The following is a 14007-nucleotide window of genomic DNA, read 5'->3' as shown; positions in this document are numbered from 1 at the left end:
GACAGCTAAATTCCGATAGAGCATACACATGGACGTATTTTCCGATGAAAAGCTCTCATCTGTCTTTTTCTGGCCAAAATTCCGATCGTGTGTACGTGGCATTAGAGGTATTCCTGTGCCAACTCAAATGGCTATAGAGCACGTACTGCTGCACACACTGAGGGAAATATCTGAACCCGAAAAAAAAAAAATAGAGATAAGAGTAGTGGTGCGCTGTACGTAAAAGAGTGCTAAACGTCCTAGTGAGATAAAATGAAAGTAAAAATTATATCTAAAGCAGGTGCTGGCGGTTGCTCGACTAACAGCATGTGGAAATGCGGGTTTTCGTTATACTGTCTAAATCTTGCCACCACAACATCTCCAAAATACACCCCTTTCTAACCAATGGCACAAAAAAACTCTTCACTCCCTGGTTATATCTCGCCTCGATTACTGCAACTTGCTCCTCATAGGCTATCCCCCCTTCAGTCCATCACGAATACTACTGCCAGACTCCTCCACCTTACCAATCGCTCTGTGTCTGCTACTTCTCTGTCAATCCCTCCACTGGCTTCCACTCACCCAACAAATTAAATTCATAATACTAACAACTACTTACAAAGCAATCCACAACTCTGCCCCCAGCTACATCACTAACCTAATCTCAAAATACCAACCTAATCGCTCTCCTCAAGACCTCCTGCTCTCTAGCTCCCTCATCACCTCCTCCCATGCTCGCCTAAGCAGGGCCCTCTAATCCCTCCTGTATTGACTTATCATTGTAACTGTACTGTCTGACCCCATGTTGTAAAGTGCTGTATAAACTGTTGGCGCTATATAAATCCTGTATAATAATGTTACAACCAAAAACATTTATGTATTTTATTGGGATTTTATGTGATAGACCAACACAAAGTGGCTCTTAATTGTGAAGTGGAAGGAAAATGATTAATGGTTTTCCAAATAATTTTCAAATATGTGAAAATTATGGTGTGCATTTGTATTTAGCCCCGGAGTCAATACTTTGTAGAACCACCTTTCGCTGCAATTACAGCTGCAAGTCTTTTTGGGGATGTCTCTACTAGCTTTGCACATCTAGAGAGGGACATTTTTGCCTATTCTTTGCAAAATGGCTCAAGCTCTGTCAAATTGGATAGAGACCGTCTGAACAGCAATTTTTGAATCTTGCCACAGATTCTCAATTGGATTTAGGTCTGGACTTTGACTGGGCCTTTCTAACACATGAATATGCTTTGATCTAAACCATTCCATTGTAGATCTGGCTGTATGTTTAGGGTCGTTGAGACTGGGGCGGAGGTTCACCTTCCAGCCGGACAAGTCTTTTGCAGGCTCTAACAGGTTTTCTTCTAAGATTGTCCTGTATTTGGCTCCATCCATCTTTCCATCAACCCTGACCAGCTTCCCTTTCCCTTCTGAGGAAAAGCATTCCCACATGATGATGCCACCACCATGTTTCATGGTGGGGATGGGGTGTTCAGGGTGATGGACAGTGTTAGTTTTCTGCCACACATAGCATTTTACTTTTTAGGCCAACAAGTTTAATTTTGGTCTCATCTGACTAGAGCACCTTCTTCCACATGTTTGCTGTGTCCCCAACATAGATTCTCACAAACTGCAAATGGGACTTCTTATGGCTTTCTTCTTGCTACTCTTCCATAAAGGCCAGATTTGTGGAGTTCACAATGAATGTCCTGTAGACAGGTACTCCCACCCAAGCTGTGGATCTCTGCAGTCCCTCTAGAGTTAGCATGGGCCTCTTGGCTGCTTCTCTGAATAATGTTCTCCTTGCCCGGCCTGTCAGTTTAGGTGGACGACCATGTCTTGGTAGATTTGCAGTTGTGCCATACTCCCCTTTTTTTTTCTTTTTTTTTTTTTTTTTCTATTTTAGGATGATGGCTTGAACAGTGCTCCATGAGATGTTTAAAGTTTGGGATATATATATATCTCTATCTTTTATAACCTAGCCCTACTTTAAACTTCTGCACAACTTTAACCCTGATCTGTCTGGTGTGTTCCTTGGGCTTCATGATGCGGTTTGTTTACTATGGTTCTCTAACAAACCTCTGAGGGCTTCAAAGAACAGCTGTATTTATACTGAGATTAAGTTGCACACAGGTGGACTCTGTTTACTAATTTGGTAACTTCTGAAGGCAATTGCTTCCACTAGATTTTAGTTAGGGGTATCAGAGTAAAGGGGGCTGAATACAAATGCACACCACACTTTTCAGATATTTGTAAAATTAAAAAAGAAAATTCTTTTTTTTTTTTTTTCCCTTCACAATCGTGTGCCACTTTGTGTTCGTCTATCACACAAAATCCCAATAAAATTTTGTTTTTAGTTGCAACATGACAAAATGTGAAAAATGTCAAGGGGCATGAATACTTTTTCAAGGCACTGTATACTGAGCACTATAATAAGTTCACTGTTACCAATAGTCCATTCACAGTTTTAGTCGTTCTAAACTCTAAAGGTTTTTTCCCTTACTGCATTCTGTGCATTAGACCCCTTTCACACTGGGGTGCTTTGCAGGTGCCTACAAAGTGCCCTGAAAGAGCCGCTCCATTCACTCCAGTGTGAAAGCCAGAGGGCGCAGGACGGTAAAAAAAATTCCTGCTAGCAGCATCTTTAGAGCAGTGAAGGAGCGTTGTCTATACCGCTCCTGCCCATTGAAATCAATGGGGCAGCACAGCTATACTGCCGGCAGAGCGCTGCTGCAGCAGCACTTCGCAGGTGGTTTTTAACCTTTTTCGGCCACTAGTGTGGTGCTTTTAACCCCTGCGCTCCTGTGAGCCATAGCAGAAGTCCAGCCAAACGCGCTTAGGCTGGACTTCTCCTTTAACTAAATATGGGCGATTCTGCCTGATCTACTGACACTGTCCTACTTTTCCTTAGTGCACCTTTTTGGTCAGAGCAATAAAGATTTAATAAGCGTGAATTAATGGAGGATCTAGAATTATCCTTTTACAGCCTGGATTTCTGCCAGCAGAGCTTGAAATGTCTTCATGAGACAAAAGTCTTCATGACAGAACAACATGTGAGAACAAAGCTAGCAATATAAGTGAAATAAAAACATTGTCACTTCTGCTGAATCTCATTAAGTCACGTTATGCCACTGAGGCAGGTTCTTTCTAGGTCAGTACAAAGACATTTACGCTTGACTTTCATAACATAATGCATGATGCAGCTGGAAAAAGTTTTATTACTTTGAAACTGAAGGTGTAGATCCCATAACTGTGTACTAATGTTTGCCATTTTTGGTTTACCTTGTTGCAGTTACAGAGGGCTTGTGTGTATAGACAGATCTCCATTCATTGTTATGAAATGCACGTTTGCTCTTTTTTTCCAGTCTTTACATGGACCCCTGCAGAGGAAAATTTTAGATCTAATCTTTTTACCGATTGCAGCAGGATTGTGTTAGTACAGTCTGGTTCAGATTGAGTAGAAACCTGGAGAACCTTTTTGTAACTTAGTGCTGGTTCACATCCCTGTGCAACTTCATTGTGGCTTGCATACGACTTTAGGCAGAAATCAATGCAAGTTGTGATGAAGTCACCCTAGGTCAGGGATATGCAATTAGCGGACCTCCAGCTGTTGCAGAACTATAATTCCCATGAGGCATAGCAAGACTGACAGCCACAAGCATGACACCCAGAGGCAGAGGCATGATGGGACTTGTAGTTTTGCAACAGCTGGAGGTCCGCTAATTGCATATCCCTGCCCTAGAGTAATGCAGAAACCTTTTACTCAGTTGGAGCGACTTAACTCGCACCGATTAGAACAGTTCCATTATCATTAATGGGACACGGCTTGTCATGCGATGAGTCGCGGCAGTGTGAAAGAGGGCTAAAATTTAAAGTAAAACTGCGAATGCATCTGAGAGGTTAAAGTACTGAATCCAGCTACTATATGATGCACAAGCCATTGAAAGGTAACAAAAGAAGTTTGCTTTACCTTTCATTGCTGAGCCCCCCCACATGCTTGCTATGGGGGGAGAGGTGGGGCCATACCCCCAGAAGTGCTGGTGGGACACCTGAGAAGAGGAGGATCTGGAGGGTGCAATTCAAAACCATTGCACAGAGCAGGTAAGTATGTTTACTATTTAAAAAAATAAATAATGAAACCGTCATTAGAATCACTTTAAAGTGTTCATCACAAAGATAACCATGGGTTTATCCATAGCTGGATCAATAGTGAATTTAAAAAAGAGACCAACAGTGCAGTACAAAAGAGTGGCCTGCATTATGATTCTAAAGGTTATTTGTTGGGCCTCTTTCACACAGCCGATCCGTTCAGATTCGCCTGTCAGTTTTTCAGGCAGACCTGAATGGATGCTCCATAGAGATCTATGGAGCGTCGGATGTCAGCAGTGACATGTCTGCTGACATCCAACCCGCTCCGATTCCAAAAAGTGTGACGAAGGAAAAAACGAATTTTCCGTCCATCATCGGATCGGGTGACGACTGACTCTGCGGTCCGCCGTCACCCCGATCTCCCACAGGGGAGAGTGGCGCTCTGACAGGTCCGTCCCCGCACAATGTGCAGAGACGGACCTGTCATCTTCCTGCTCAGCGGTGATCCCCGCTGAGCAAGCAGATATCCATGGAGCAGATCAACACTGATCCGCTCCATGTGAAAGAGGCCTTATAATTGCCTGCTCTGTGCAATGTGTTCCTTTTGGGTACCCCGTTGGTGGTCCTGGCTCTTCCCCACCCTCCTTCTCGAGTGCCCCCAATAGCAAGCCTCTTACCCCCCTACCCCCCCCCCCCCCCCCCGCTGTCTCTCCTCATTGGCTCACTGGCTGTGAGTGACAGCAGCAAGAGCCATTTAGGGACGCAAGGTAAAAAAAAACCTTCTGCCTTTAAAATCACTTGAACCAAAGTATTATATCCTATAACTGACAACAGTAACTTGCCTTTGTTTCCATATGTCAACCATTCTGGATAAAATATGCCTTTTATATATAACTGTTTTAAATAAGCCCTGTTCATACATATGAGTGAGTCTGTTGGCCAATGGAATACTTCTGATCTTCTGTTCTGTGTTTTGATTTAGGTCAGAGTGAGTTCAGAGCAAGAACACTTCCTGATTGTTCCCTTTGGACTCCTGTACAGTGAAGTTACCGCATCTAGTCTGGTAAGTATCTTTAAATCCATCGGTATCACATGTGCCGTATATTTTAAATGGGCAGGATAAAGAATAGCATATTTTTATTTTATTTTTTATAACAATTCACAAAAACGGGCAGTATTTTGCTGCTTTTTGCCTAGAATTCACCATGAAGGTCTGTGAAGTTTGTTGGAGAGCAGAAAACTGAGCCACGTGAGCTGCTTGAGATTGTTTGAGACTGCATTTTGGCACAGTTGTGCTCATAGCTTGATGAATCGGGGGCCTAAGTTCATGAATATCACAAAATAGTCATCTTGGTTTTGTTGTGTATGAAATATCACGGACTGAAGCAAATTTGCAAAACATTCATGCTTTTCAAGATATCTGTCATGTTTTTGTGTTTTCAGGTTAAAGTTAACCTGCAAGGTGAATTGATTGACCGCGGCAGCACTAACTTAGGAGTGAATAAAGCTGGTTTCACTTTGCATTCTGCTATATATGCTGCACGACCTGACATAAAATGCATCGTTCATATCCACACCCCCGCTGGTGCTGCAGTGAGTATGGAAGAAGTCTGTTCTCTGTGCCTAAGGTGTACTCCTACTTTGAAGGGATTACATTTTTCAAAATAGTAACAAGCACAAAGTTTACCTTACCATATTTTGTTAAAAAAATGTATTTATTGCATAGATTTAGTCATGCATTTGTAAATGGTATAGTTTGTTCTTAATACACTAGTGGCTTGAAGACCATTCTCAGCCTGCTTAATGGTTTAATAAACATGCTTCTTTCTTTTTGTATTGCTTTATTTACATTGCTATAGCCAGTAACAGAGACAGTACAGTGGCCTGTGGTCAGGGGTAGTGGAGTGGAAAGGATGGCAAAACACTTGCTTCAGACCCCTTTCACACTGGGGCGTTTTTCAGGCGCTTTAGCGTTAAAAAAATCGCTTGAAAGAAGCCTCATGTGCAATCCCAATGTGAAACCTAAGTGCTTTAAGAGCCCTTTCACAATGTCAGCGCTCAAACGCTCGTAAAGCCCCGCTTAAACTAGCAGCGCTTTACCAACGTTTTTCGAGCGTTATTGGGGCGCTTTTAAGCCCTGCTAGTGGCCAAATAAAGGGTTAAAAGCGCCCACAAAACACTGCTGCCAATAGCATTTTTCAGGCGTTTTACAGGCGCTTCCCATTAATTTCAATGTAAAGGGGCGCTTTAGGAGAGTTGTTTTCACCGCTCCAAAAGCGCTGCAAAGAAGCTGATTGCAGGACTTTTTTTTTGACGCCCTGCCAGCGCAGCGCCTCAGTGTGAAAGCACTCGGGCTTTTACATTGGGATTGCAGTTGCAGCTTCTTTCAAGCGCTTTTTTTTTTTAATGCTAAAGCGCCTGAAAAACGCCCAAAAAACGCCCCAGTGTGAAAGGGGTCTCAGTGGTAGTGAAGTAATTTAGTTAGTAAGGTTGAATCAAGACACCAGTCCATCCAGTTCAACCTGAATCAGTGTCTACAATTGTCCCTATCCCTGTACATTGTACACTCACATCGTCCCTACCCTTATGGAGCCCACAATCTAACGTCCCCATTCATATACTAGCGCCAATTTTGGACAGAAGCCAATTAACCTACCTGCATGTCTTTGGAGTGTGGGAGGAAACCGGAGTACCCGGAGGAAACCCACGCAGGCACAGGGAAAACATGCAAACTCCAGGCAGGTAGTGTCGTGGTTGGGATTCGAACCAGCGAACCCTTCTTACTGCTAACCACTACACCACTTTATGGCGTTTAAATACTATATGTATGTTTTTTATTTTTTTTAACTACTTCAAACTTTTCCTTTTAAAGTCCGACCTATAGCAGTTTTACTGCTACAGGATGGCACCTTTGCACCAGATCACGTACATCTACTTGATTTGCCATTTCCTGGTAGCGGGCGCAAATGCCCGCTGCTGGCTCGCTTCCGCTGGGATTATACACAGTGGGCACTGATTGGCGGGTACCACAGACTCAAAGTCTGCAGGCACCCTCTTATTCAGTATGGAGGCAGAACGGTGATCAACGGTAAACAAGGCAGATTGCCGTTCTGTTGGGAGGGAAGGCATTGATCCTGTGTCTCTGCAAAGCAGGAATATATATTCATGCCTTCCCTTGTTAAAAGCACTTCACACAGAAACACAAGCTAGGCACACAGTTAACCCTTTGATTGCCCCTGATGTTTACCCCTTCCCAGCCAGTGTCATTAGTGCAGCTACAGTTCATATTTTTAGCACTGATCACAATTTGTGCCACTGGTCCAAAAAAGTGTCCGCTAATGTGAATGTTCGCTGCAAAATTGCAGTCCTGATAAGTCGCTGATCATCGCAATTACTAGTTAAGTAAATAAAAATATCCCATGGTTTTGTAGACGCTATAACTTTTGTGCAAACCAATCCAATATACGCTTATTGGGATTTTTTTTTTTACCAGAAATGTGTAGCAGAATAGATTTTGGCCTCAATTGATGGAGAAATTAGATTTTTATTTATTTCAGAATTGACAGTCTTTTTTTTTGTTTATCGCGCAAAAATAGAAACCACAGAGGTGATCAAATACCATCAAAAGAGAGCTCCATTTGTGGGGGGGGGCATATTTTATTTGGGTACAGTGTCGCACGACTGCACAATTGTCAGTTAATGTAATGCAGTGCCGTATCACAAAAAATGGCCTGTTCATGAAGGGGGGTAAATCTTACAGCAGTCAAGTGGTTAATCTATTAAATGCAAGTGCAGCACTTACATCAAACCATATTATCCTAAATGACAAAAAAAGAATAAGTCCACATATTGATTCAATAATACAGCAAATTGTAGTTGAAAGATGTCCACCATATGCAGAAAAGTCAGCGTGTGCTTAAACCCACCTTGGACCTTTGGCCATACTTCTCTTGTGAGCTGTTACAGCCTTTTTTTTTTATTTATTATTTTTTTTAAGATACTTGATTTAAGCTTGCAGTAAAACTTAACATGAACCGGTCATTAGATAAAAGGTACTGACTGGGATTATTAGGCAGCACAAGGTGGCAAATGTTCCAGGGTCATAGTGTGAAGTGCCCGCCCTTGTCAATAGTTGAGTAATTTTGCTTTCTAGTGATCTTTGTCTCGTTGAGTTTAAATAGTCATATTTCCCACCTTTATATCCTCTAGGTGTCTGCAATGAAATGCGGCTTGTTGCCGCTGTCTCCAGAATCCTTGTGTCTAGGAGAGGTGACCTATCATGACTATCATGGAATACTAGTTGATGAAGAAGAAAAAGTATTAATTCAAAAGAACTTGGGTCCTAGAAGCAAAGTGAGTGCTTCCTTTTTTGTCATTTTTATTTGGGTTTTTCCTTCACAGTTTATGGTTTGTAAAATGTCTGTGGATGGTTTGTTCCAGGTACTAATACTCAGAAACCATGGACTGGTAACTATGGGAGAGACAGTAGAAGAAGCTTTCTATTATATTCACAATCTTGTGTCAGCCTGTGAAATCCAGGTAAGTAAATATTTAAAATATCCTGGGGAGAAATGACTGGCCTGAATGAACTTTAATACCTTTCATATTCTTAGGCCGCGTACACACGGGCGGACTGTTCGCCCAACCTTGTTCGGCAAACAGTTTCATCAAACAGTCCGCTCAAAATTTGCATGAGCGGACTTGCCCACACACGAGCGGACTGTTTGACGAACAAGGTTGGGCAAACAGTTCGCTCAACTTTTGAAATGAACGGACTCGCCCACGTAAGGCGGAGGCAAGTCCGCCCATTTCGAGCGCGTGTACAGGTAGGCGGGGCCCGCGAAGGAGACGTCGCGGGCTCCGCCGCCTGGAATGGGCTTAAAGGGGAACCCCAACGCCGAAAAAAATCGGCGTGGGGGTTCCCCCCAAGTCCACACCAGACCCTTGTCCGAGCACGCTACCCGGCCGGCCAGGAAAGGGGGGCGAGCGAGCGCGCCCCCCCTCCTGAGCCGTACCAGGCCGCGTGCCCTCAACATGGGGGGTGCCTTGGGGAAGGGGGGGCCGCGCGGCCCCCCCACCCCAAAGCACCTTGTCCCCATGTTGATGAGGACAAGGGCCTCTTCCCGACAACCCTGGCCGTTGGTTGTCGGGGTCTGCGGGCGGGGGGGCTTATCGGAATCCGGGAGCCCCCTTTAAGAAGGGGGCCCCGGATACCGGCCTCCCACCCTATGTGAATGAGTATGGGGTACAATGTACCCCTACCCATTCACCTGTGAACTAAAGTACAATAAAAAACACAACACAGAGAAAAAATATTTTATTGCACAGCTCCGGGGGTCTTCTCGCCGGACTCCTCCGCTATGTGTGTGTAGCTCTTTTGCTAGCGGAGGAGTCCGGCTTTCTTCCTCCCCGCCGCCGGCCTCTTCTCCCGACTTCGGGGGTCTTGTCCCCCTCTTCGGTTCTTCTGCCGGGCCACCGCGCCTGGTCCGGTGGCCCGGTCTTCTGTCGACGTCTTCCGTTCTTCTGTCGCCGCCTTCGGTTCTTCTGCCGGGCCACCGCGCCTTCTTGTAGCTCTTTTACAGGCGGTGGCCCGGTCTTCTGTCGCCGCCGCCGCCTTCCGTTCTTGTTCTTCTTCTTGTTCTTCTTCTTCTCCTGGAGATGTTGACTCGACGAGCTCTCCGGCCGGAATGCCAGAGCCGCGCTGTGCGGTCACTTATATAGTGACAATGGGGCGGTGTCACATGGTATATGTCACATGGGTTGGTCACATGGTGACCCCGCCCCCTTACGATGTCATAGTCCCCATGTGACATCAACCCATGTGACCAACCCATGTGACATATACCATGTGACACCGCCCCATTGTCACTATATAAGTGGCAGCGGAGCGTGTCCCTGGCATTCCGGCCGGAGAGCTCGTCGAGTCAACATCTCCAGGAGAAGAAGAAGAACAAGAAGAAGAACAAGAACGGAAGGCGGCGGCGGCGACAGAAGACCGGGCCACCGCCTGTAAAAGAGCTACAAGAAGGCGCGGTGGCCCGGCAGAAGAACCGAAGGCGGCGACAGAAGAACGGAAGACGTCGACAGAAGACCGGGCCACCGGACCAGGCGCGGTGGCCCGGCAGAAGAACCGAAGAGGGGGACAAGACCCCCGAAGTCGGGAGAAGAGGCCGGCGGCGGGGAGGAAGAAAGCCGGACTCCTCCGCTAGCAAAAGAGCTACACACACATAGCGGAGGAGTCCGGCGAGAAGACCCCCGGAGCTGTGCAATAAAATATTTTTTCTCTGTGTTGTGTTTTTTATTGTACTTTAGTTCACAGGTGAATGGGTAGGGGTACATTGTACCCCATACTCATTCACATAGGGTGGGAGGCCGGTATCCGGGGCCCCCTTCTTAAAGGGGGCTCCCGGATTCCGATAAGCCCCCCGCCCGCAGACCCCGACAACCAACGGCCAGGGTTGTCGGGAAGAGGCCCTTGTCCTCATCAACATGGGGACAAGGTGCTTTGGGGTGGGGGGGCCGCGCGGCCCCCCCTTCCCCAAGGCACCCCCCATGTTGAGGGCACGCGGCCTGGTACGGCTCAGGAGGGGGGGCGCGCTCGCTCGCCCCCCTTTCCTGGCCGGCCGGGTAGCGTGCTCGGACAAGGGTCTGGTGTGGACTTGGGGGGAACCCCCACGCCGATTTTTTTTTCGCGTTGGGGTTCCCCTTTAAGCCCATTCCAGGCGGCGGAGCCCGCGACGTCTCCTTCGCGGGCCCCGCCTACCTGTACACGCGCTCGAAATGGGCGGACTTTCCGAGCGGGAACAGTCCGCTCATTTCGAAAGTACAGCGGACAAGCCCACACACGGGCGGACTGTTCGCTCAAACACAGTTTCAGCGGACAGTTTTTCGGAATTTCCGAAAGACTTTGTCCGTCCAACTGTCCGCTGAAAGCCCACACACGAGCGGACTGTCCGCCCAAACACTGTTCAGCGGACAAGGTTGGGCGAACAGTCCGCCCGTGTGTACGCGGCCTTAGTGTTTTAAAAAAAACTGCATAGTTAAAATTTTTTATTTGGGCAGATCATTAGATGAAAGTCATGTTTCTGTCTAGCAACAGACACTCCGCAGATGATCGCTGTCTGGAAACATATATACTTTTAAAGCAGATGTAAAGTCAGCCAGGCTTCCACAAAAAAAAAAACACATTTAATTGGAGTAATGCTTGAAAACCAAAGACATGGGTATGTGCACTTACCTGGTGTCATCTGCTCATTATGCTTTTAAATTAGGACAATACATTGTGATCCAGTTCTGGGAGAGTGATCGCTTTGTTCCTAAAAAGGTGTTAAAAATGTAATTGTGAAGTGATGGTTATAAACCTGCTCTAATTGTGTCGTGGTATATTGTTATGACCGCTAATTCTGTCTCCTTGTGTTTTAAAGGTACGCACCTTGGCCAGTGCAGGAGGTCCAGACAACTTGGTACTACTAGACCCCACCAAATACAAGAAATCCCGAGCACCTGAGTCGCCATCTGGGGAAGGAGTGGCACACCCAAAGTGGCTTGTTGGGGAGCAGGAGTTTGAAGCCCTCATGAGAATGCTGGATAACCTGGTAGGGTGATTGCTGTAGTGATCTTTAATTATTTGCCTGAGTGTTTACAATGTCACTATGTCAGCCAGGCAGATTTTATTTTCTAGGGTTGCCACATCCGTTTGTGTTTGATCTTTTTACAATGGACTTTATGCATTTTTATATGTGAATCATGTTTTCGGTGCCTTCAAAGTCCCATATATCATTTTAGGTTTCTGCTAAATCTAGCTGTTTCAGTACAGATTGTAGTAATAGCCTTTTGACTAGAAACCAAATAACTACATTACTACAGTAAAGTAAGAACTGAGTTGGGGAAAGGTTGTTTTTAGAAGCCAGGGCTAGGTTTAATATTTTTCTCCATTTATTTCACTTATGTGGATGGAGGGATCTGTGTGTGTTTGTTTTTTTTTTTTTTTTTTTGTGTTTTTTTTTTTTTTAAGATGTCCATAGACAAATAGCTTTACTCTGCATTGTTTGCTACAAAACTGAGCACATGTGGAGTGAGTAATGCCGGCCATACACGGTTCGAATTTTGAAAGAATTTTCTTTAGAAAATCGTATCGAATTTTCGTATGAATTTCGCACCATTAGTGGGCTGCAGCAACAGTTGATTTTTCATGCAGAAATAAAATTTGAGGAATCGGACATGTTGGAAATTTTTTGAAAAACAAACCATTTTCTAATCAATGATGGGAGAATCGTGCGAGAAATGTAATAAGAAAAGAAAATTTATGGAGAGAAAAGAAGATTCCCGGCCAAGAAAATTATTTTCTGTAGCAACATGAGGTGAAATTGAAGGCTTGGTCGGCCGAATTTCGAAAATCAATGGTGGCATTATTGGATCACAAAAATAAACGAATTTTCTGATTTTGAAAAGAAAATTTGTTCGAAATTCGACCATGTATGGCCTGCATAAGGTTAACAACTTGCCTACTGGACACTTTCACCCCCTTCCTGTCCAGGCCAATTTTCAGCTTTCAGTGCTGTCACACTTTGACAATTGCACCGTCATGCAACACTGTACCCATATGAAATTTTTATCTTTTTTTTTCTTCACACAACTAGAGCTTTCTTTTGGTGGTATTTAATCACCACAGTTTTTTTTATTTTTTGCTAAATAAACAAAGACTGACGTTTTTCAGAGTTTTCAAATGGGTAATTTTTCTCCTTCACTGATGGGCACTAAAAGGCTGTACTGGTGGACACTGATTAGAAATGTCCCTTTCACACAAGCCAGTTATCGGTCCTCCTCTCATCTCCTCAAGCTGTCAGCGTGAGGAAAGGATGTTGATAACCAGCTTGTGTTTACATTGTGATCAGCTGTTATTGAACACAGCTGATGTGGTAAAGGGCCGCTGTGCCCTTTACCCCGATCTGTGATCAGCTGTGTCCTAAGGACACAGCGATCGCGGAGTGCGCCACAGCAGGCACGATCATGGGAGGACGTGATGACGCCCTCCCAGAACTGGACAACTACACTGTAACCAGCATTCGGCTATAGCGTGGTCAGAAAGTTAAATGGGAAGGAGCCAAGTGGGCATGTGAGCTTGCCGGTGTTCAGTCACCTGAAGATGCAAGCCTATAACCCAGGGTCAGTGAATGCTTTGCCCATGTCCTGTACTACACTCCAAGATATGGAATTTACAGGTAAGTCAAAATTTCTCTTTTTGGCTTAGAGGTTACAAAAGTTTTAGTATTTTCTTGAAGGATAGAATTGGGGCTCAGAAGTTCTCCTCTCCGGGTCCGGGGCGCACCCCCCCACTATCCTACGCCTATTCTTTCTACCCTTTTCTTCTCTCTCGCTACCTTTTAATTTGAGCTGGCCTTCAGGGGCCCACTGACCAACCGGGGCCTCTGGACCCACTTAGAAGTTAATTTAGTTGGGCACACCTAGTGGAGGTGACAGAGGGAGAATGGGGCCTGCCCTCTCAGTTCTCAGAGTGACATGTTGAAGCACACTTGTGCACCATTTATAAGGGGGCTCCTTCTTTTTGTTTTCTATCTCGGGTTTAATTCACAATGCCCGGTACAGGTCTGTCCTCACTGAATAAACCTAAAGTGGGGACAGGGATACATTTAACCTCCCAAAAATACAAGACAATGTATGATGTAACCAACCCATAATCAACCTAACACCTGTACAACTACTTTGCATTAAGATATTGTTAATTTTGTACTTTTATTATAACTTTTTGAATAAAAAAAAAAAACATTGGAAAAGGATAGAATTGGATGCAAACCTTTTTCATTTTACTTTTGATTGTCTTCAGCCTAAGTGTTCAGATCTAGTAGTTTCTTTTGACAATATTCTCAGCTGGAGATGTCTGTTGCACCCTTATATACACAAGATCATTGTTAAAAT

The 14007-nt window shown here is 44.9% G+C and overlaps 1 protein-coding gene across 13 annotated transcripts in view; it reads left to right on the top strand.

Moving 5' to 3' along the window:
• ADD1 (adducin 1) overlaps window positions 1–14007 on the top strand; it is a 125981-nt gene that overhangs the window by 70508 nt on the left and 41466 nt on the right. For all 13 annotated transcript variants that reach the window (XM_077477883.1, XM_077477885.1, XM_077477882.1 and 10 more), the window contains exons 5-9: window positions 5054–5134; window positions 5515–5664; window positions 8281–8424; window positions 8512–8610; window positions 11496–11666. In XM_077477883.1, coding sequence (XP_077334009.1) covers window positions 5054–5134; window positions 5515–5664; window positions 8281–8424; window positions 8512–8610; window positions 11496–11666 — 645 coding nt within the window. The remainder of the gene's footprint in view (window positions 1–5053; window positions 5135–5514; window positions 5665–8280; window positions 8425–8511; window positions 8611–11495; window positions 11667–14007) is intronic.

This window comes from Lithobates pipiens, unplaced genomic scaffold (assembly GCF_037356315.1).
Source record: "Lithobates pipiens isolate NorthernLeopardFrog02 unplaced genomic scaffold, aLitPip1_a1.2 Scaffold_13, whole genome shotgun sequence".
Lineage (NCBI taxonomy): Eukaryota > Metazoa > Chordata > Amphibia > Anura > Ranidae > Lithobates > Lithobates pipiens.
Note: the sequence above shows the minus strand (reverse complement) of the source record. Positions and strands in the feature narration are given on the sequence as shown.